This window comes from Notolepis coatsorum (genome assembly GCF_963971535.1).
Source record: "Notolepis coatsorum genome assembly, chromosome: 5".
NCBI classification, from domain to species: domain Eukaryota; kingdom Metazoa; phylum Chordata; class Actinopteri; order Aulopiformes; family Paralepididae; genus Notolepis; species Notolepis coatsorum.
In genome coordinates, this window is record NC_140169.1 from 80106281 (window position 1) to 80130544 (window position 24264).

General features: G+C 48.4%; 1 protein-coding gene across 1 annotated transcript in view; it reads left to right on the forward strand.

Moving 5' to 3' along the window:
* fndc4a (fibronectin type III domain containing 4a) overlaps positions 1 to 24264 on the forward strand; it is a gene marked incomplete at its 3' end in the record, with an annotated part of 199307 nt that overhangs the window by 40867 nt on the left and 134176 nt on the right. Inside the window, exon 2 of the mRNA XM_084314153.1 lies at positions 7343 to 7458. Within this exon, the coding sequence (XP_084170279.1) occupies positions 7343 to 7458 (116 nt within the window). The remainder of the gene's footprint in view (positions 1 to 7342; positions 7459 to 24264) is intronic.

The following is a 24264-nucleotide window of genomic DNA, read 5'->3' on the forward strand; positions in this document are numbered from 1 at the left end:
ACATTGAGATATTCAAACTCATTAACCACTAAATGCATCAGGCAAAAATGGGGCTAGTTTTGCATAACACGCCTGACAATTGCATACCCAAAGTAATTTGTGATTCATTATAATTATAGCACATGCATGAGTCTGGTCTCTTTTGAAAGGAAACATTCTGAACTTTCTTCCACAAAAAAAAGAATCACTCTGAGTGGTAATGAAATAGAGTTACAGAGGTTTGAACACACTGAAATACAAGTTATATTATCGTACTTGGCCATCGCGTCCCGCTCTTAAGCCATTCCGAGATATACCCTATCTCATGTACCTACAGTACACCATCAACGAAAAAACAAATACGCCCATCACCTGCCGGGCCCCGCCCCTATAGAGGCGTACTCTATAAGATACTAGGCATGGTCACCAAACACTCTTCCTCTATTTCGTTTCCATCATAACGGTCGCAAGACGCCTTATGTAACTAGTGCTATGAAAAGATTAGAGAAATTGCGTAATGTTGAATGCTTACCGGAGGTTTGCTTACCCCTGGAATCTTCGGGGCATGTTTCAGCGACACGTCGGGCCTATTCTGATGTTTCCTCGTCTGGTGGCAGCAGATCAAGGAGCAGCGTGCAAGGTTGGCTATCGAGCCGGCTTGTACACAGGTAGGCCCTGTGTCATCAGGCATTGATACCAGTGTTAGTAATGCTAGTTTGTTTTGTTACACAACCATGTTGTGTGTCGGCGCCAGGGGCGGGATGGTTTGGTGAACGTTTCACTGCGGTGGACGGGTTCCAAGCGGTCCTGGAAGCGTGCTGCTAAACAACTAATGCTAACGCTACATGCTAATGCTAATGCTATATGCTAACACTACTGCTACGCTGTTCTAATGTCTCCGCCGTGGGATGTTGCCGCTTTTCCCTCCTCTTGCCCGGTTCATCAATGAAGGTCAGTCGGTAGCTAATGTGGGGGTTTTGCTGAGTCCTATTTTACCCTTTTTACGGGTAAATGGGTTGACAACAGGGTGTGCCGTGACTAGGTAGCCTAGCCAGGTAGCGTTAATCCTGTGCCCCGGCGGGGTTTGAACGGTGTTCCCACCCGGAAGCCGATGCTTGAGGCTCGGTGGGTGGCAGTAGAGCTATACTACTGCAGGATGGGACTTAACGGCGGCCCGTTTTGTGGCTCAGCTGACTGTTTTCTGTCCATAGTAGCGTTGACCGCTATGCTATAGTGGGCTACTGTTTTGTTCTGTCTCTCTGCTACGAGAATGTTTGTCTATGCTACAGTTTTCTCTCCTCTCAACCATTCATGCTGACGGTCAATCGGTGTCTATTGGGGGAGTAGTGCGGGGGGGGGGGCTTTGTTTACCTTTATGGGTAAATGGGCTAAAGTCTGGGGCTGGTGTGCTGTTGTGAATATTATGAATGAATGCGGGACTGGTTCTCTCTGGTCCGCCTCCCCTTAACGTTGTGTACATGGGCTTGCTCATTCTACAGTATTTTCGTGGTGTTAGTTATTTTATTCATTTAACCCCTTCATGGTGCACACCACAGTGGAGGTTGCTGTTTGCAGTCCTTTGCTTTTGACATATTGAAACAGTGCCCCACCCGGCCGACGCCATGAGGTGGGTCGGCCTGGCGAGTGGCTGGTGGGCTGCTAAAGCCTGTACCGCCACGGTATGGAATTGGCAGCGATTAGTAACTGTGTTCGAATTGCTGTTTTTTCTATCAAAAAAATGGTGTCTGGTGGCGGGGCCTTGAGGGCCAGCCGACGTCGACACATCGCGCAAGGTTGTTGACGTTATTAGCTTTGACCTAGCCGCAAGCTATAACCGCTCAGGGTAAAATCCCTCTCCGCAGAGGATTTTGGTCTTCTGCTGGAGCGCGGGCGGTATTGTCCTAGGCCCCACGCCACCTCACACCGCACAGCCAGAAGAAGAGAGAGCACGGTCTCGTCAGCGGCGATGACGAGGCCCTCGACAGGCGGCCATGTTTTTCCCCCGCCAGAGGTATCCTGGACGTTGAGTCGACAGGTGTCCACAAGGCCGACAGCCTTGGCGGCCGAGGGATAGGCCATGTTGGATGGGCTCGGCTTGAAAGACAAGCCGTCGCCGTCCTGCCGCAAGCAGCCCGCTCTCCGATCACTCCCTCCCCCAACACCAGTGGAAAAAGGGGGTTCTGATTGTTTCCTTTGGCTGCGGGCCGCGTGCCTTCGTTGAAGCGCGGACGGCCCCACTTTTCGCTTCTCATGGGGACAGGGGCTGACACCCAGTTGATGGCTGAGCCTGGGTCTGTCCGTGAGAATGTTGTGCTGTCAAGCGGCTCCCACACCATAAGCTGTGTTGGTTGAGCCTGGTGTTACGTCTGTCAACTATAAGTGTTGTCAGCAGGGGGGCTCGAAACCTTTACAGTGCAGGCTTCCCCGGCCTCGCCTTCGCCAGGCCAGGTATCATGTTGGTGCCTCCCACTCCTGAAAGATTGGCAGTGGTCTCGCAGGCGCGCGCGTGATTTGGGTGGTAGTAATATCACTGCAGGGCTACGGTGTGTAGGAACCCATGGGGTCCTCACGCCTTGCATGTCCGGCTGCAGAACAACTCCTCAGCATGTTCTGGAGGGGTGTTCAGTGGGGGGGGGGGGCTTTTGTCACCTAGATTGATGTCAGCTTCCCCCGTATCAAACCGGCCCTTTCTGTCGGGGTCCCCCCCTTGGGTGCGATTGCCTCGTGGGTAGTGTCAGGTTCCGACCCGACTCCACGGAACGCTCTGCTCGCAAGGGTCCAAGGTTGGCTACGCACAGCGGGTGGGACCAGGCCGACTATCTACAGTTCCTGGCGGACCTGCGCCACATGGCGGCGGGTGCGTTGGGAGTGTCATCACATATGACTACGGCAGTACCGTATGTCGAGGTGGATGGAGAGAACGCTGAGGCGGGGACTTGTGTTTACACAACCCCACCCGTTTTCAGGTTTGGTACAGACCCTATTGGCAGGGTCACCAGCAGTGACAGCTCTGGTCAACGAGATCCAATCTCTGTGGACGAAGCAAGCCATCGTCGTGGCGTTCTCCTCCCGGTGTTCTCTGGTGCCTGAGAAATCGGGAGGGGGGGGGGGGGTGTCAGACCCATGCTGGACCTGTCCCATGGGAAGGTTCAGCATTTTTTGGATCGTCTCCTACCTGTTGAACACTGTCAGGTGGGGGGCTGGTTCTCCTCCATAGACCTGTAGGATGCGTATTATTCCTAGGACGGTTACGGTGCTGTCTCACGTCACGTTTTTCACCGACGCCTCCCTCACTGGAGACGCGTCGGGCCAACGCAGTAGGGGGCAGCTGGCAAACCATGCTGCCCGGTCTGCGCTATGTTCAATGTGTTGGTATTGAAAGCGGTCCTTCTGGTCCTCAAACGGTGTTGATCAGGACGGACAATACGACGTCGGTGTCGTATATCGACAGACAGGGAGGAGTGCGCTCCCCCGGTCTGCACCACGTGGCGGGCGGCTGGCTATGGGCTTCCTTCATCTGCGCGGCCTGAGGGCTCCCCACATCCCCGGCAGGGTGAATGTGGCTGCAGGTGTACTGTCGCGGGGCGGTCCTCATCCTGACGGGTGGGGATTACGTCCGGACATAGCCAGGCAGGTCTGGGACCGATGCCGTGCCGCCTGGGATTCTTTCCCCATACATCTGTTAGGTCAGTTGTTGGGACGGGTATGCCACTGTCGCGCTTACGCGGGCAGATGGCGTATGTTCCAAGAGTGGTGTAAGGCGGGGGGCAGGTACCGGTGTCCTGCCCCCTGGATACTGTCCTTGTTACCTCCAGTCTCTCCTTGATAGACTGTCGGCTTCGACGGTGAGGGTATATGCAGCAGCTATATCCTCTTATCATGAGGGATTTGAGGGTGATGTTTTGTTCAGCCACCCTCTTGTGAAGCGTTTCCTGCTTGGCGCCCGACGCGTTAAGCCGGTAAAACGCTCTTTGGCTCCGAGTTGGGATCTTCAATTGGTCCTCGGTCGGTTGTCCTTGGCCCCGTTTGAGCCTCTTGAGCAAGCGCCGTTGGAACAGCTGTCGTTCATGACCGCGTTCTTGCTGGCCGTCACCTCCGCTGAACGCGTGGGTGTGCTTTGTGCTCTCTCGGTACGACCAGAGTGCCTGTCTTTCGTTCCGATTGCGGTGCCACTCTGCGGCCTAATCCTGCCTTCGTGCCTATAAATATCCGGAGTTCCTTCCGCTCCAGGGATATTGTGGTTCAGGCGTTTCATCCACCTCCTCACGCTAGTGAGTTGGAGGCGGGCCTTCACCTGTCATATCCGGTCCGTGCTTAGGGATTTACCTCAGCCGTACTCAGGGCCTCAGGGCTACCGATCAGCTTTTTGTCTGTCACGGTGGTTCTCGTGCCGGTAAGGCACTATCGAAACAGCGCCTGTCCCATTGGTTGTGCGAGGGCATTGCCCTCTGCTACACGTTGGTCGGGCTGGATCCCCCTGGGGGCATCAGGGCGCACTCCACTCGTGGGGTGGCAGCCTCTGCCGCTCTGCTGGGTGGGGCCTCGGTGGAGGACATCTGTGCTGCAGCTTCATGGTCCTCCCCGGGCCCCTTTTTTTTTTTTTTTTTTTTGATCTTTTTCCCCCTCCATTTTCCTCCGATTTTCTCCCATCCCAATGTTAGTCGTATGCCAATTCCCAGTCCCTTCCTGGTCGCTGCGCACTTACCCCCCACAGTCAGATCATCTGGGAGAGTGGAGGCTACCACGTGCTTCCTCCGACACACGTCCAGCCAATCACCGCTTCTTTTCACCTGGCAGCGCGGATTCTCATCGAGAGGGCGTAGCGTGTGGGAGGACCACACTATCCTCCTCAAGTCCTATCCGCGCTTAGCTGGCGCCCCGACCGAACTGTAGGAGTCGCTGTTTACAACGACCCGGACCCACCCCGCCAGCTTCTCCCACCCTCTAATACAGCCAATTGTATTAGTGCAGACGGCCAGCCAAGCTGGTGACAACCCCGGAGCTGTGAGCTGGATTCGAACAGGCGAATCCAGCTCACAGCTCCGGGGTTGGTGACGAACGCAATCTCCGCTCGGCCACCTAACCGCCCCCCCCGGGCCCCTTTGTAAGGTTTTACCTCATGGACATGACCGGGGGTTCTGTCTCCCAGGCGGTTCTGGGGTCTGTGGCCTTTCCTGCTTCCCGTCCTTTGGTAGGGTAGCAGGAGTGTGTGGGTATGGGCCACAGTGTGTTGGGTCACACGTGGTTCCGCCTGTGCTGTGTGTTCAAGGGGTTCTAGTTCCCTCTTGCTCGCACTCGGGTAGAGTTGACTGCGCTCCCCCTTCATTAGGAAGGATGGGGTGACGGGACTCCCCAACCCCTTGATGTGGACTTACGGGTCCTCAGGGGGTGCATCTGTCGGGCCTCGCGTCCGCTCTACCCCATATCTTGGAATGGCTTAAGAGCGGGACGCGATGGCCAAGTATGATAATATAACGACAGGTTATGTATATAACCTAGTTATATGAGTACTGGCTAAGCGTCCCGCTCTTAAGCGGCCCTGAGTTCCCTTGAGGAATCTTTTCCTGGAAACAGTTTTTTTGCGAGGAAGAGTGTTTGGTGACCATGCCTAGTTTCAAGTTTCAAGTTTCAAGTTTCTTTAATAGTTGTCATACAGAAGTACAGAATACTTTTATACAAAATGCTTCTTACTGTTGCGCTCCAGAGACTGTGCAAGACAAGATAAGTATGAAATAAAATAACATAGTAAAATTAGAAGTAAAAAAAATGAGGTCACAGTGTTCAGTTTAGACATATGTACAATGTTCGATGCAGAATAGACGTAGTTACCATACAATATACAATACTGTGCAGTGTACTAATATACAATACTATATAGTGCAAGGCAGAAATGGAGAAATGGGATGAGGTACAATTTAGGTGCAATTTACAGTAAGGTGTACGAGTTGTAGTGCAAATCCTTTACCAATAAATATAAAGTGTAAAGTGTGTTTAGGTGATCTAAAGTGTGGAGAGTGGGTGCTGCTGCAGTGTGTTGTTTGTTTAAGTGAGTGTGTGCGTGTGGGTGTGTGTGCTGTGTGCATTTGATGGTTGTTGCATAGTGATTATTGTTCGTTTAGCAGCCTGATGGCCTGGGGATAGAAGCTTCTTCTGAGTCTTTCTGTGCTCGCCTTAAGACTCCGGTATCGCTTGCCTGACCGCAGCAGTTCAAAGAGGCAGTTGTTCGGGTGGCTCGAGTCCTTAATAATTCTCTTAGCCTTCCCCTTGCACCGCTTGTTGTAAATGTTCTGGAGGGTGGGAAGCCCCCCTCCAATTGTGCGTTCGGCTGAACGTGTCACTCTTTGTAGTCTGCTACGGTCTTGTGCAGTGCTATTCCCAAACCAGGAGGTGATGTTGCCGGTCAGGATGCTCTCTATTGTACATGAGTAGAAGTTCCTAAGGATCTATCTTATAGAGTACGCCTCTATAGGGGCGGGGCCCGGCAGGTGATGGGCGTATTTGTTTTTTCGTTGATGGTGTACAGTAGGTACATGAGATAGGGTATATCTCGGAATGGCTTAAGAGCGGGACGCTTAGCCAGTACTCATATAACTAGGTTATATACATAACCTGTCGTTTTGTTTATTCACGTTTTTGTTTACTTGTTGTCTGTTTTTTAGTTTCAGCTGAGAGGTAGGAGCTGGACAACATAGCGGTTCCATAGCCTGAAGTCTTATCTAGTACAGGTCCAAAGTTGAAACAATCCCACGGAAGATCTGTGTTTTACACGTTTTTGTAACGTGTGTACCGGCGTTAATTCGGCATGATTATCCTAAATGGCCATCCGCTGCCATTGGTTCAGAGGTGCTAGTTAAGACAAAGAACTTCCCCTGCTTCTTCTTTGTCTTTCTCATTGAAATCAGCCCTCAGTGTGGGACACCCCTGGCTCCAGAATTGAATTGGCTACAAAGGTGGTCAATAATTTTCGCCATCAGAGGTGTGACGGGTCCGTTCAGGACCCGGCCAAACCGGACGTGGGTCACTTGTCCGAATGGCTTGTCAACAAGGTGGCAAATTCAACTTTCCAACAATGTATTGGTTGATGGGCAAACGCGCAGCCCGGAGCCAGCAGACGAGGGCAAAATGCCACAATGCTTAAGAGGTTAACTCTCAATAACTGTCAAACTAAATTAATGTGTGCAGAACAGTTTAGAGCCTTGGGATATGGGTGAAATTATGTGCCACATAAATCTGGGTTGTTTTTCGGAGAAGTGCCTCTTTAACTGGACATAGCATTGCGTTGTGTATTGGGTTCTCACTGGAATGTTCCCCCGTAACTTAAGCATTCTCAGCCTCTGACATGTATCTGATTGGTTCTCTCCAGACCGCCCACCTGCTCCTGTCAACGTGTCCGTCACGCACCTACGGGCAGACTCTGCAACCATCTCCTGGGAGGTTCCAGAAGGCGACATCATCATTGGCTTCTCCATCTCACAACAGGTAGTTTACAGCTTTCAAAAGTAAACTAAAAGCAGTGCTGTGTAAACAGCAGAATATGTGGAACTTCATGGTACACACGTCACGGTTCCGTACATCCAGCCATACAACGAATACGTCTCATACCACGACACTAGGTGAAACTAGGGTTGCACATTTTACAAATTAATGCTCAATATCCTTTTTCTTTTTTTTTATTGTCTTTTTCCTCCTTCTTTTTCCGTTTTTCTCCCCTGCAAATGTTAGTCGTTATGCCAATTCCCAATCCCCTACCGTCGGTCTGGGAGGGCGGAGACTATCACATGCTTCCTCCGACACATGTCCAGCCAGCCCACCTGTAGCTGTTCCGCAACCGTTGCTATTTCCGGGGTAGGCCTGATTGGCCCCGACAGGCACGTGACCCGCCGCGGCCATGCCCCACGGCAGCCCCAGCGGCAAGCGCGCTACTGCTGGAGTTCGCTTCGCCTTTCACATCGCTGCCGTTGGCGAAAGCAGGATGAACATATGTTGGATTATGAATATGTCTTTATAGCTACAAATGAATGACTAATTCGGTCAGAAAGCAGTAACACAACACTGCTGTTCTCGGCATAAGCCCCAATAAGAATCAGCGATGCCGCTCGCGTGAGCATATTCTCCCCGCTATTTTATTTCATACAACAATGTATGCATTTCAAATGTTAAATGATAAATGATTGCATGACTGCCGACTGCGGCGCGACGCTGTACATATGTCTCTATACTATTTTATTTCATACAACAATGTATGCCTTTCAAATGTTAAATGATAAATGATTGCATGACTGCCGACTGCGGCGCGATTATTATGACTGATGACTGCGATGTGAAAGGCGCCGCGAACTCCTTCCTAATGCTGCGGGCGGCGTTGAAGGCGGAAAGCGCCTGTGAACCACAGCAGCCTCGTTGCCGCGTCCTGAGGCTGCCGCGGGGCGTGGCTGCGGCGGGTCACGTGCCTGTCGGGGCCAATCAGGCCTACCCCGGAAATAGCAACGGTTGCGGAACAGCTACAGGCAGCCAGCCCACCGCTTCTTTTAACCTGGCAGCGCGGACTCTCACTGAGAGAGTGTAACATGTGGAAGGTCACACTACCTCTCTTAGATCCTTCCCTCGCTGTGCAGGTACCCCGACCGAACTGTAGGAGTCGCTGTCCACAACGACCCAGACCCACCCACCGGCTTCCCTCCCGCTGACTCTGCCAATCGAGCCAGTATGACGGCCGGCCAAGCCGGAAGCAACGCTGACAGCTGGATTCAATACCAAATGCTCAATATCTTTACTTGACTTTACACTGGCTTACTTGAATATTAAGCTTGTATTGCCAAATGTAGATGATTTAGACGTCTAAAACGTTGAAGCTTGACATAACAAATTAACCACCGCACACTCTGCACTGGGCTGTTTCTCCCCTCCTCCCCTCCCCTTTACTACAGGTGTCCCTGAAACAAAACCATGAATGAATGATATGTTTGTAACACAGCAGGGTCATTACAATAGGCTGAAAATGTTCAGCCCAATAATGTTAAACAATGGAAAGACACACACACACACACGCACGCGCACACACATCAACCTTCTCCCGCAGACTTTCAGTCACAGCTGATCAGAGAGAAAAAAAGATTAACGCACTACATACTTTTGCCGGACTGATAATCTGAGCTCCTCTCCAAAATCCAAAATATTGATACATCCACTGCCGTTGTTGTGTAACGTGTCATCTCTTCTCTAGAGTCTTCTTTCTCTGCTTCACGTGAAGTTAAATCTACTCTACAAGTGAAACTGAAACGTAAAAAGCTACACCGTGGGGGGTGGGGGCAGTAGGCAATTAATCTACTGAGTGGATGCCTGAACACAGAATGACACCGTTATCACTGACTACCGCGGCAAGCCTAGGTGGAACTAAGTATAACTTAATAGAAAATAATTATATTTAATAATAATTATTATAATAATTATTATAAATATATCATGTTCAAAATATAAATAACTTATATCTTAAACTACTATTCAGGACTCGACGGTGCGCTTTCGCTTGCATTTGATAACTTCCGCGTTTCACGTCAACTCCAGCTGGAAGGGAGGGGCTGAGCCCGATACCCCCACCTTCAATTTTAGAAGCTATATGGCAGCTCTTCAGCCCTGCGTTCTACAGCCCTGTGACAACTCCTCTCGCGAGTCGCGCTGTTTCTATGTGCATTGAAAACTCAGCAAGCAACGGGGTCCAATGCATCTAACATGCTTTACATCCTCGCCCATTCCTGTATGCCCACGTTGCGGTGAAACCTTACTAGCGTTAGCTGCTTACGCTAATGATAACTAAGCTAAGCTAGCCCTGGAAAGAGTTACTATAGTGAGGAAGGGGGGGGGGGGCTGAGCCTGTCTCTCTCTCCCTCTCTCCCTCTCTCTCTCTGTATGTGCTAATGATTTGAAATAGTGTTACACTATAAAAATGAACTGGATAGTTGATGATAATAAATATTTCACTTCATTAGCAAAAATCATTAAGTCTGCTATAAGCTATTCTCCCTCTCTCTTGTGTTTGTGTGTGTGGATACATTTACTATAGGCTACTCTTTTTGACATGGATGAGGCTAATTCGTTTTAACAATCCTGATTCCTGAGCCTATTTTATTCAAAATGAAGATATTGATTTCAATATGTTTATAGCCTATATATTGTATAACAAATAAATTGTAATCTTATCTCCTGTGCTGGCACAAGCACTACCATAGTGTGGAGTGGAGAGATAACACACAATACAATAATTGCTATTATACATTATAATAAAAGCTATTTATACTTTTTGGCCGGTAAAAAATCTCTCTGGCTGGTGTTTTTTTTTTTTTATCTAAAGCTAAAAAGTAAATGTTGTTCCCTGTTTTTCAGTATTTAGCTACAGGCATGGATACATTGTATGTAATGATAACCAATGTCATAGTAACGGGTGTTATATTATTTCAAGATAATAAAGTAGCTATAATGAGTCAATAGATAAAAAAAACAGTAATGGCATGTACAGTAGGTTACTCACCCTACTCAGTACTCATGTACAGTAGCTATCCACACTACACAGAATTTACAGACATAAATAAACTTCATGGCTCATCTCCTACTCTGGGTATTCAGTAGGTGGTGTCAGAGAGGCCATGTGACCTGAGGATACTAGTAAAACATTTTGAAATATTCAATTGCAAATAGAATCAATTGTTGATTTTTCTGGTCAATTAATCGTTTAAAATGAATCGACTAATCGATAAAATAATCAACAGATTAATCGCTAACAAAATAATCATTAGTTACAGCCCTAGTGTTTGTGTCTGTGTGTATATATTATATATAGGCGGCTAGGTGGTGTAGTGGGCAAGGCGCTCGCCACCAATGCAGGAGACGCTGGGTTCGAGCCCAGCTCTCCCCATTGCTACCAGCTTGGCCGGACGTCATACTAACACAATTGGCAGCGTTAGGGGTGGGAAAGCTGATGGGTGGGGATCGGACGTTGTGGACAGCGACTCCTACAGGTCGGTTGGTGCGCCTGGGCAGCAGAATCAGGAAGCGACGGGGGCGGCGTGTCCCTCCTACGCAGACCCCCGCCGCTGAGAGATCGCGCTGTGCAGGTGAAAAGATGCGACGGCTGCCTCCTCGAGTACAGGAGGGGACACGTGATGCAAGGCTTCGTCCACATTGCAGCCAGCCTGTGGGAGGCATGGCCTAACAGTGTTCGAGACAGGGGAGGGTAGAATTGGACGATCCGAAATTGGGATGGGAGAAAAATAGAAAATGGGAGAAAAAAGTAGATAAAAAAAAATATATATATATATAGAGATTTCTTTTTGGCACACCCTCCATCATACTGTACAGCATACATGAGTGAAATGCTTAGTTTCATCTTGCAGCAGCGACATCAATACAATAGGACAAGAAGAAAAAAACAACAATAGAAATAGCATTTTTTTTTGTGCAGCAGCAGCAGAGACCCAATATGAATTGACAGTAATCACGGTGTGTGGGTGTAGTGAGTGGCGATGAAACACAATGAAACATAGAGTGGCTCTACACTATAACACTCAATGGTAAAGATAGTATATAAATATAGTGTATATATACTGTATATTAATATACTATGAATAATATGAATACTACTATGACTTTATATACTATATTTAGTATATACATATAGTATATAAATGTTTCATATGTGTCATAATAAAAGGAGATGTATAATTATTTTGCCCATGGCCACGGTGCTTTTTGGCAGTGTGTCCCACTGACTCATAGTTGATTGATTGATTGATTTTATTGATGGATTAAAAACACACAACACGGATCCAAAGGATAACATGAGAAAGAGTAAAACCCTTATTTCCGTCATGGTCCCAGGGCTGTTAGGCCACAACAAAACACGACAATAACACAAAACACATACATCCTTTTATAATCTTTATAATCCAAATAAAACCTGGCATGCTTGATTCATCAAGAGAAAACAAGGGGGCAGGGTGAACACGCATACCTGCCAAACCCCATGTTCCAGGATGCACGGGATTCAAAGGCTTGGAGTTGTCAAATGGCCGGCTGGATATCGATGTTGAATGCGACAGAGTAACGACAACAGTAATGTTTAGGTGTTTATGGCCTTCGTTATTATGCATGCAGGCCAGAGCACTGGAACGTGGGCGACACACGACGACCACCTCGCTCTTCATCACGCAATACGTCGGGTCTGGTAATTGCCTCGAGTGTATCTGGCGGTTCAATCATTACATTATTCATTTGTTTTAACACGTTTCAAGTTTGTTTTTTTATTTGTCACAACAAAATACAGAATACTTTATGATGAAATGCTTGTTTCTGTATGCATAGTCAGTCAGAAGATCCTTAAGAACTTCTACTCATGTACAATAGAGAGCATCCTGACTGGCAACATCACCTCCTGGTTTGGGAACAGCACTGCACAAGACCGAAGCAGACTACAGAGAGTGACACGTTCAGGCGAACGCACAATTGGAGGGGGGCTTCCCACCAACAAGCGGTGCAGGGGTAAGGCTAAGAGAATCATCAAGGACTCCAGCCACCGGAACAACTGCCTCTTTGAACTGCTGCGGTCAGGCAAGCGATACCGGAGTCTCATGGCGAGCACAGAAAGACTCAGAAGAAGCTTCTATCCCCAGGCCATCAGGCTGCTCAACGAACAATAAACACTATGCAACAACCATCAAATGCACACAGCACACACATCCACACGCACACACTCACTTTAAACAAACAACACACTGCAGCACCCACTCTCCACACTTTAGATCACCTAAACACACTTTATATTTATTGGTAAAGGATTTGCACTACAACTCGTACACCTACTGTAAATTGTACCTAAATTGTACCTCATCCCATTTCTGCTTTGCACTATATAGTATTGTATATTAGTACATTGCATAGTATATTGTATATTGTATGGTAACTCAGTTACTTCTATTCTCCATCGAACATTGTACATATGTCTATACTGAACACTGTGACCTCTATTTTTACTTCTATTTTACATGCTATACTATTTTATTTCATACTTATCTTGTCTATCACAGTCTCTGGAGCGTAACAGTAAGAAGCATTTTGTATAAAAGTATTCTGTACTTCTGTATGACAACTATTAAAGAAACTTGAAACTTGAAACGTAATGAGATTCTTTATCTATGATCTCACAGTCAAGCGGGGGCCATCAAAGCATATAGATACATAAGGAGACATCTGGGGAGAAACGGCATAGGATGCAGATAGAGACCAAGGAGCGCTGTGGCTGAGATGAGAGCTGCATGCAAACAGGACCAATATTAATAATAATAACTTTATTTGTATAGCACTTTTCATACAGAAATTGCAGTTCAAAGTGCTACACAGCAGTAAAAAATACAGGCATAAGCGAGCATAAAAAAGATAGAGAGGTGGCAAGGTAAATCACAGTGTTTCACATTAGGATCTAGCATCCCAATAGGCCTCTCTGTTTACGGTTTCATTCAGTAATAAAAATAATAAAATAGAATAGACAGAGTAAAAAATTGCGGTTTGATTCAATTTAAAAATAGGCAATACTAAAAATAATAAAATAGAATAGACAGAGTAAAAAGTGTGATAAAATAGTTCAATAAAAATATACAATAACATTTACAATAGAGCATCGCTCTGGATCGATATTAGTCCCACCACTTGTGGGTTTTTATAGCCTCGATAACATTCACAAAGGTCGTAAACAAAGTCTGAGACACAAACCTTACGTCTCGGGGTGGAACTCTAGCAGAAAACACCACAACTATCCAATTATTGCTGATCTAATTTGGGGTAAAGGAGCAGGCAGTCGGCTTTCAGGGGATCAATAATTCAGTCTATACAGTACTACATATAATGTATTCAGTCTGTACAGTACATATAATGTATTCAGTCTATACAGTACATATCATGTATTCAGTTTATACAGTACATATAATGTATTCAGCCTATACAGTACATATAATGTATTTATTCAGTCTATACAGTACATATCATGTATTCAGTCTATACAGTATGTTGTGAAGGGCCAGATTAAACCGAATATATATATTTATTTGTATATATATATTTAATTGTATTTGTATATTCTCTAATATTCCCTGATATTCCTTGTATATTCCTTGTACAATATGCATTGAATATCCATTCTAGCCTACTGAACATCCCATAATAGTCTCCATTCTACTATTGGTCGAGACCTTGGTGCCAGGCTGCCATACCCCCCAGACCCAGTTCAAACGTACCGCTCAACATGTACGAACAAGTCCTAGTTCCGCGTAGGAATCTGGCTACCGCACCACTAACGGTACTATTTGTTCATAGTGCGTATATATACTGCGCTACTAAAGTAGGACTTTCTTTTTAGTCCAGTTTCTTACCCTCCAATAGAGTGACAGACGTAAAGCCTCCCCGCGACGCCACGTGTGGGAGTAAGGCCAAGTTCGGCCTACCATCGGTATTGAGACATCGTGTATATTAATATTTGAATAGTCATATTTGGCACTATATCGTCGAGTTGGACGTAGTCTATTAAGCTAATAATAGTCTATTCATATGTAGTGCTTCGTGCGGTGAGAATACTATCGTAGTCAGTACCCCATCGTTTTCGGGCAGAGAACTGGCTGCTTATCCAGGGTGGCCGACCCCATGTGAGGCTGCATCCGAGGAGCCCCAGAGCCGACGAGCGAGTGGACCTGCATACCGGATTATTCTACCGACGACAGCCCGCCTTCCCAGGCACGGATTATGCTTTGTATACAGTGATTATTCTATGGATAAAGACCAACACTGCCGTGTGTTGGAAACCCCCCCCCCCCGGAGAGGACGACAGGTGAGGAGACGCTCTACACGACGAGGTCGCTTCACGTCTCTCCATCGTGGACCGGAGGAAGCCGGCCCACAGAGAGTCCAACTGCTTTCATCTGTGGATCGAGGATCGCTGAGGCACCGAGCCGCACAACCGTGGGTTCTCCCAGGATACCCTCGGCCAGACGGATACAGCCAGACTCTACCCCCCCCCCCCCCCTTCTCCAGTTGTCTTACAAGCGACCGGAATTCCCCCCTAGTGTATCCAGTTCTATAATCATTAAAGTATCATTGCTATTATTCCTTAAATATTCCAGGTTGTATATTTACCGCCTGCGCCACCAGAGATTGGACGTTCTCTATTGATATACCAACGAATACTCATTTGCCATAAAAGTGCATCCTATTTCAAATCATAAATGTAATTAAGTGATTGCTCTACATACCTTTTGCTATGTATTAATTATTATTAAACGCAGACCTTCGACTTCGTACATTTGTGTTGGATCCGTTTCATCTACGTGAGAGTGTTTATCATAATATATTTATGCCGAGTACTGGGTGGCCGAATATAAAGTACAAAGGTAGTGGTAGTAAGTATCATATCTAGTAATACAGTCAGGGAATTGTACCCCTCAGTTACAATTGGTCCTTCGAGCCGGAGGGTAATTAGTGTAATATTAATATAGTGTTATTAATATTGAAATGGCCTATGATGAATACTCCACGAAACGATCCTCCTAACCAACGCCCGCAGCGCGAACGACGGCTCCCTCAGTACTTAGAGGCTTACGCTGTCAGTCAACAACCTAGTCTTCTACTAACAGTAAACGCGGTAAAACTAGAAAGTAAAAGTATGTCTAACCCCAACGCCCAGACTACCCCGACCATAGAGGCCCCTACGGGTTCTAATGTAACTGACCAAGTTCACGGTGGGGACCAGTGGGAACCAGACATGACTTCACACCCCGCCAGTACTGAAGAAGTAGTCCCCGATGAGTCCCGGGAGGAATACAACGCTACCGAGAGAGAACTCGGCACGGAAGAAGACGGGGAGAGCACCGTGGAGATAGAGCTCCAAGGCTCCGCAAGGAGTACCCCGAGGGAAGGCTCCCCTATACAACCGCCTTCTCCCAGCGAGGCAGAGAGGACCCTACAGCAGGCCTTCCTCATCAGCCTGAACGCCGCTGCTGAACGCGACCGACTGCAGATCCAGCAGCGGAGCGAAGAAGAGCATATACGTCTAGAAATAAGACGCATTCAGAGGGAAGAGAATGTGGCCCGAGACCGAGCAGACAGCCAGCGAGCAGCTGCTGGTGCTCTACGGGACGCAGAGCGCGACAGACAGCAAGCGCAACTAATAGAACAGCTGATCAGACGGACAACACCCTCTCCCTCCGCCAGAGGCTCCAGGAACTCGTCTAGACACACCTCCAGGGCGGCATCCCCTAGCCGAGTAAACAACCCTGAACTTGACCAACAGACGAGGTCTATACCCCCCACAGACCACCTCCCCCCACCGGTCCAAGCGAGACCTAGCAACCGGGAAGGAGAAGCATATCCTGTGGAGAGGCTAAACCAGAGACTACAAGCACTGGATGACCTAACTGAAGACGAAGAGGAAGAGGAGGAGAACCACGCCCGACGACAGCACAGTACTCTACCGGACCAGGAGGTCCGGTACAGCCCAGGCTATACTCCCGCGGAGCTGCGCTACAGACCCCCGACTCTATACTCGGGTGAGCACGACGCACGACCCGCACCGAGGAACAGCACCTGGACAAGCGGGCCATGGTACACTGCCGGTACCAGCCCATACCAAGGAGCGGGAGGAGACTCGCCTAGGAGGCCTCTCCCCCAACGCTCGCCGATGTATCCACAGTCAGCGTCATACATTGGCACGCCTATGGTACCCGACTTCACCCAAGAGAACCGGGCCCAGTACACAGAACTCCGCATGTGTCTGGAGACCATGTTGGTGGATGTATTGGATGAACGCCATAAATACGCCATCCTACTGAAGCACTTAAAGGTACCCCGCGCACATAATATAGCGCTCGCCTACGCGACTTCCACCACCCCATACACAGCAGCGCTGGTAGCATTGGACCAGAGGTATGGGCGCATATGGGATTACGTGATCCAGGAGATCCGACACATCGACCGCTTACCCCCAGCAATAGACAATCGAGCACTGGACGACCTGTCCATCAGAGTGCAGTCCCTGGTAGGGATGTTGGGAGCGCAGAGAGAGAAGGGGAGGCATGAACTTTACGCCAACTCAAATGTGGAAAGGATCTTGGAGAAGCTGCCGCCCGCTCGACAGGAGCGTTTTAGGCGGCAGAGAGACCACCGAGACCCGAATGGCCCCGAACCGAACCTCCTCGATCTAGCAGACTTCCTGGCGAGAGAAGTCAGCAGCCTACGGCTAGATACATTCGGACGGAGCACCCCTGGCTCCAGAGAAGGAACCAGACGACTAAATGATGGAAGAAGATCGGTGACTGTGATGCACCAATCGGAGTCAGTACCGAGCAGCAGGAGCCACAGTACCCCCTCCAGAACGGAGAAGTGGAAGATAGTGTGCCCCTACTGTGAGAAAGAACACTGGCTAGCGCAATGTGACTCCTTCCCCAAGCTGAACGCGGAGGAAGCAAGTCAATGGATAAAGTCCAACAAGCGCTGTTTTCGCTGTGCGCGCTCACACATGGCAGCCGAATGCCGCTTAAAGAAAAGGTGCACCAAGTGCGATGGAGCCCATCTGGACATACTTCACGACAGTAACAGACGGCGCCCTTCACCCGCACCATCCAGCAGCAAAGCGAGCGTCATGTACATCGATCCCGCCAGCAGCAGTGGAGCCCGAGTACTCCTAAAAGTAGTGCGTGTGACACTAAGCTACCAGAATAAAGTCCTGGACACTTACGCCGTCCTCGATGATGGGTCAGAGAAGACCCTTCTGCTCGCCTCCGCTGCGGCCCAGCTAGGTCTGCGGGGAAGCGAAACCCAAATGACAATTCAGACAATAAGACGAGATTTGAAGACGATAAAGGGCGAGAATGTCTCATTCTCTATCGCAGCAAGCGGCCAGCCTGAGCGACGGTACCAGATTACAGACGCTTTCACCAGCCAAGAAATAGGACTGTCGCGGTACACATACCCCGTCGCCAAGCTGATGGAGAAATATGCACATCTGCGCAAGTTACCGATCCCGCTCATAGACAATGCTATGCCGACCCTGTTGATAGGCTCCGACCATGCAGACCTCATTGTCCCGATAGACCGGGTTCATACCGGACCCCGAGGCTGTCCTGCAGCAGTCGAGACCCGTTTGGGATGGACTCTCCAAGGCCCGCTCGCCAAATCTCTCAACCGAAGTACAGCCACTAGATGTCTCCACTCCCGAGTCACAGAGGGAGAAACCGCACTCCTGCAACACGTAGAGCGGTTATGGACCTTGGAACAAATGCCCTTTAAGAACGGAAAGAAAGACATTCGCTCTAAAGATGACATTTACGCCATTCACCTCCTCGAGACAGGGACCAAGAGAGTCCCGGTCAACGGCGTGTTGAGATACGCCACGCCACTCCTGCGGCGAGAAGGAATGCCTACTTTCCACGCCAAGACAGACGCCACAGAACGGTACCTGCTGAACACGGAGCGGCGCTTAGCCAAGAACCCCGCCCAAGAGAGTGTATACCGCGCTGAGATTGAGAAGCTCATCACAGCGGGACACGTCACAAAGATGGACATTAAAGAGGCTGACCAGACCACTGAATCGTGGTACGTGCCTCACCACAAGGTCCATCACAACGGTAAAGACCGCATAGTATTTAACTGCAGCTACCAGATCGGATCCCAAAATCTGAATAAAGAGTTACTGCCCGGTCCCACACTCGGCCCCTCCCTACTCGGCGTTCTACTCCGCTTCCGCCAGGAAAAGGTGGCCATCAGCGGGGACATTAAAGGAATGTTCCTGCAGGTGAGATTAGTAGAGGAGGACAAGCCCCTGTTACGGTTCCTATGGAGAGAGAAGCCAGGAGATGAGCACCCAGCCATCTACCAATGGGAAGTCCTCCCCTTCGGAACGACGTGCAGCCCCTGCTGTGCTACATTTGCACTACAGAAACATGTAGCAGAGGACCCAGCAGCGGACGAAGAGGTCCGACACAGCGTAAAGAACAGCTTCTACGTAGACAACTGTCTACAAAGCCTTTCAACCCAGGAAGAAGCCGAGGCTCTCCTGATTAAACTCCGCGCCTCATTGATCAAAGGCGGCTTTGATCTCAGGCAGTGGGCCAGCAGCGATCCGCAAGTACTGCGCAGCCTCTCCTCCGAGGACAAGGCAGCCAGCAGCGAGACCTGGATGGCTACAATCCCGGGAGAAGCCCAGGAGATGACCCTGGGATTGGTGTGGCGATTCAAAACAGATTCGCTTCACTACAGACACAAGCCCCTGACTACGGAGCAGGGAAGGCCGGCGGCGGCGCCGACCACCAGACGGAGTGTGTACACAACACTCGCCCGACAATATGACCCGCTAGGATGTATTCTACCGTACACCACCAGGGCAAAAATGATTGTACGAGCATTGTGGGACAAGGACCAGGGCTGGGACGACCCCATTCCCGCACACCTTGCATCCACCTGGAGAGAGTGGGAGATGGAGCTCCACTCACTCCCAGGCGTTAATATGCGCCGAAGCTACTTCCCACCCACGGTGAGGCCAGAGACATGTAAAATGGACTTACACGTCTTCAGTGACGCCTCAGAGGTCGCATACGGATCAGTAGCCTACTTGCGGGCCCAAGAAGAGGGGGGAGAGATCTACACAGCATTTGTCCTCGCCCGCTCGAGAATAGCCCCACGCAAGCAACAATCTATCCTACGTCTAGAGCTCTGCGCAGCCCTAGCCGGAGCGCACCTAGCCACGCTCATCCAACGTGAGCTCACCATACCGGTGTCTAGAACAATCCTGTGGTCAGATTCCACGACAGTACTCGCCTGGATCAAATCGGACTCATGCAAGTACAAAGTCTTCGTGGGAGTCAGAGTCACCGAGATTCAAGACTTAACCGAAGAGTTAACCGGAGAAACAGAGTGGCGCTACGTTGATACAAAACAGAACCCAGCTGACGTCATCACCCGGGGAATGCCCCTAGATGACCTCACCCGTCGCAATGTCTACAGTGACGGCCCAGCATTCCTAAAGCTCCCGGAAGGAGAGTGGCCCACGCCTATCCCGAGGGAAGCCAGTCAGGAGGAGGCCGAGAATAAGAAGCCTGTGTTCTGTGGATTGAGCACTGTTATCTCCGCAGACCCCAACATAGATGATTGCACTACCATAGAGAGTGCACAACAAAGGACATTCCTACTGCACTACCTACCGTCTCTACAGACCCGCCAGAAGTGGGTAAAGGAGAGAGACAATTTGACAGAAGGAACAGTCGTCATGATTATTGATCAATCACTGCCCAGAGCTATGTGGCCGGCCGGCCGCGTAAGCAAAGTGATCACCGGTGCCGACGGCAAGGTCCGAGCAGCTGAAGTGCTTGTCCAGGGTCGCACTTACACCCGTCCCGTGGCGAGGCTCATAGAACTGCCCCGACTCCCAGACACAATCGATGATGACCATGACCCTATAACGCTATGACTTTGTGAAGTTGACTGACCCCTACAGCAAACCCTTATGTGTAAATAGACAACGCGATTAATCTGTCTCTGCTTAACTGATTAGGTCTGGGACCAATCAGGGGGTGGCTGTTGTGAAGGGCCAGATTAAACCGAATATATATATTTATTTGTATATATATATTTAATTGTATTTGTATATTCTCTAATATTCCCTGATATTCCTTGTATATTCCTTGTACAATATGCATTGAATATCCATTCTAGCCTACTGAACATCCCATAATAGTCTCCATTCTACTATTGGTCGAGACCTTGGTGCCAGGCTGCCATACCCCCCAGACCCAGTTCAAACGTACCGCTCAACATGTACGAACAAGTCCTAGTTCCGCGTAGGAATCTGGCTACCGCACCACTAACGGTACTATTTGTTCATAGTGCGTATATATACTGCGCTACTAAAGTAGGACTTTCTTTTTAGTCCAGTTTCTTACCCTCCAATAGAGTGACAGACGTAAAGCCTCCCCGCGACGCCACGTGTGGGAGTAAGGCCAAGTTCGGCCTACCATCGGTATTGAGACATCGTGTATATTAATATTTGAATAGTCATATTTGGCACTATATCGTCGAGTTGGACGTAGTCTATTAAGCTAATAATAGTCTATTCATATGTAGTGCTTCGTGCGGTGAGAATACTATCGTAGTCAGTACCCCATCGTTTTCGGGCAGAGAACTGGCTGCTTATCCAGGGTGGCCGACCCCATGTGAGGCTGCATCCGAGGAGCCCCAGAGCCGACGAGCGAGTGGACCTGCATACCGGATTATTCTACCGACGACAGCCCGCCTTCCCAGGCACGGATTATGCTTTGTATACAGTGATTATTCTATGGATAAAGACCAACACTGCCGTGTGTTGGAAACCCCCCCCCCGGAGAGGACGACAGGTGAGGAGACGCTCTACACGACGAGGTCGCTTCACGTCTCTCCATCGTGGACCGGAGGAAGCCGGCCCACAGAGAGTCCAACTGCTTTCATCTGTGGATCGAGGATCGCTGAGGCACCGAGCCGCACAACCGTGGGTTCTCCCAGGATACCCTCGGCCAGACGGATACAGCCAGATTCTACCCCCCCCCCCCTTCTCCAGTTGTCTTACAAGCGACCGGAATTCCCCCCTAGTGTATCCAGTTCTATAATCATTAAAGTATCATTGCTATTATTCCTTAAATATTCCAGGTTGTATATTTACCGCCTGCGCCACCAGAGATTGGACGTTCTCTATTGATATACCAACGAATACTCATTTGCCATAAAAGTGCATCCTATTTCAAATCATAAATGTAATTAAGTGATTGCTCTACATACCTTTTGCTATGTATTAATTATTATTAAACGCAGACCTTCGACTTCGTACATTTGTGTTGGATCCGTTTCATCTACGTGAGAGTGTTTATCATAATATATTTATGCCGAGTACTGGGTGGCCGAATATAAAGTACAAAGGTAGTGGTAGTAAGTATCATATCTAGTAATACAGTCAGGGAATTGTACCCCTCAGTTACACAGTACATATCATGTATTCAGTCTATACAACTCCTGCTATAACATTATAATTGTGGATCAATCCCTGTCTCCCTCACCCCCCATCCCCACCTTCACACACACACACACACACACACACACACACACACACACACACACACACACACACACACACACACACACACACACACACACACACACACACACACACACACACACACACACACACACACACACACACACAGGTCCATCCATCCCACCCATATACATATATCTATCCATCCATCTTTCACCCACCCATCCATCCATCCATCCTTCCATCCATCCATCCATCCATCCATCCTTTCATCTATCCACACACCCATCCATCCACCCACCCATCCATCCATTCATCCATCCACCTATCCATCCATCCATCCATCCATTCATCCATCCACCTATCCATCCATCCACCTATCCATCCATCCATCCTTTCATCCATCCATCCACCCATCCATCCTTCCATCCATCCATCCATTCAATCCTGACCTCCTTCTGACCCCCAGGGTAATACTAAAATGCAAATAGATTCAAGTCCTGTCTAAAAACTATTGATTATAGGTGACTTTTAAAAGGGTTCCACTGTGTGCCTTTTAGATAGAATTTGTTTGTATTTAATGTTTTTTAACTCATTCACTGCCAACAATGATTATACTCATTATTGGCCACCAATCGTTGAACGCCAACAACGAGTATACTCCCCGATACCTGTCTGATCTCCTCCACCAGCACACTCCATCCCGGAACCTACGATCCTCTGCTCTAGGTCTCCTCTCCATCCCTAGGCCTATTTTTTGTCCTGATTGTGAAGCGACCTTGGGTTCTATGAAAGGCGCTATATAAATTTGATCTATTATTATTATTATTTATTATTATACTCGTTATTTGATCGTTATTTCTTTTATTCAATATTTCTATTAATTACAGGCCCACTGACTCTGGGTTAACATTGGGAATCGCATTGAGAATGCCTAGGTGCAATACCGGCCGCATCACGCTAGGCGGCGGTATCGAGCACCCTTTCTAACATTGTATCCTGGGCTGTGGGATGGCAAAGGGTTTCGGGTTACATTTTTCCTTGTCGGGCAAGACGAATGGTTCTGCCGGTTACATTGAAGCCCGTCAAATATGCCCGATCCATACAGTATGTTATGGTGGATTATGCTGTCGAGCAAATGGACATGGGATGTACCAGATGGCGATCAAGAAATTGGAATATTGTTTTTTGAATACTCCCGGTCGCAGGTAAAGACGATTTGACGTACATTTTTGCTTGATCCTGCAAGGCTTTTGTACCAATCGGGCTGATAAATGTTTTTAGTGTTGAATACTAATCCGTTGCGGTCAATGAGTTAATGGTGATGTTGTTGCTGCTGCTGTTGTTGTTGAGGTGTTCTTGGTGATAGTGATGATGATGGTGATGATGATGAGGTATATTTGTAGGTATTGATACTGGATAAAGATATTCAGGGTTATACTATTAATCCTCAGCCTGATATATATTTGTAGATACTATAGGTGTTTTTGATGTGTTGTTGTTTACATTGTTGTTGATGTTATAGGTGCTGTATTGTAAATTATACAACGGCATGCAAATTTCTCTATTCTGATTGGCTGAAACAGTCCATTTACACGTATGTATCCTTCATAATCCACGCTCCTGGTCCCAGGACCCGCCCACCACCGAATCACATCACTCCGCCGGATCACTCCGTCGGAAAAAACAAGATGGCGGACAATAATCTTTAACAAATGGATATGTTGATAGCGTCATAACGACTAAATATAAAGCGATTCTGTCAAGGGGAACGTGTTAGTATTTTAAACAATGTTGGATGATGTAATTGATGGGTCTTGACTCAATCTAGAACAAAAGAAAAATCGCGGATTGATTGATAGATTAATTGATTGATTTAAATTTCTTCCTTCCTACTTTCCGACTGCAGCGTTCTCTCTCACACTGTCCGACGCTGGCGGATTGATTGATAGATTAATTGATTGATTTAAATTTCTTCCTTCCTACTTTCTTGCAGCGTTCTCTCTCACACTGTCCGACGCTGGCGTACCCACAAACACACACACACACATACACACACACACACACACACACACACACACACACACACATACACACACGCACACACACACTGTGACACACACACACACACACACGCACACACACACACACACACTCCTGTCTGCAACAGCGGGGGAGTCAGACTGAGAGAGAAGCAG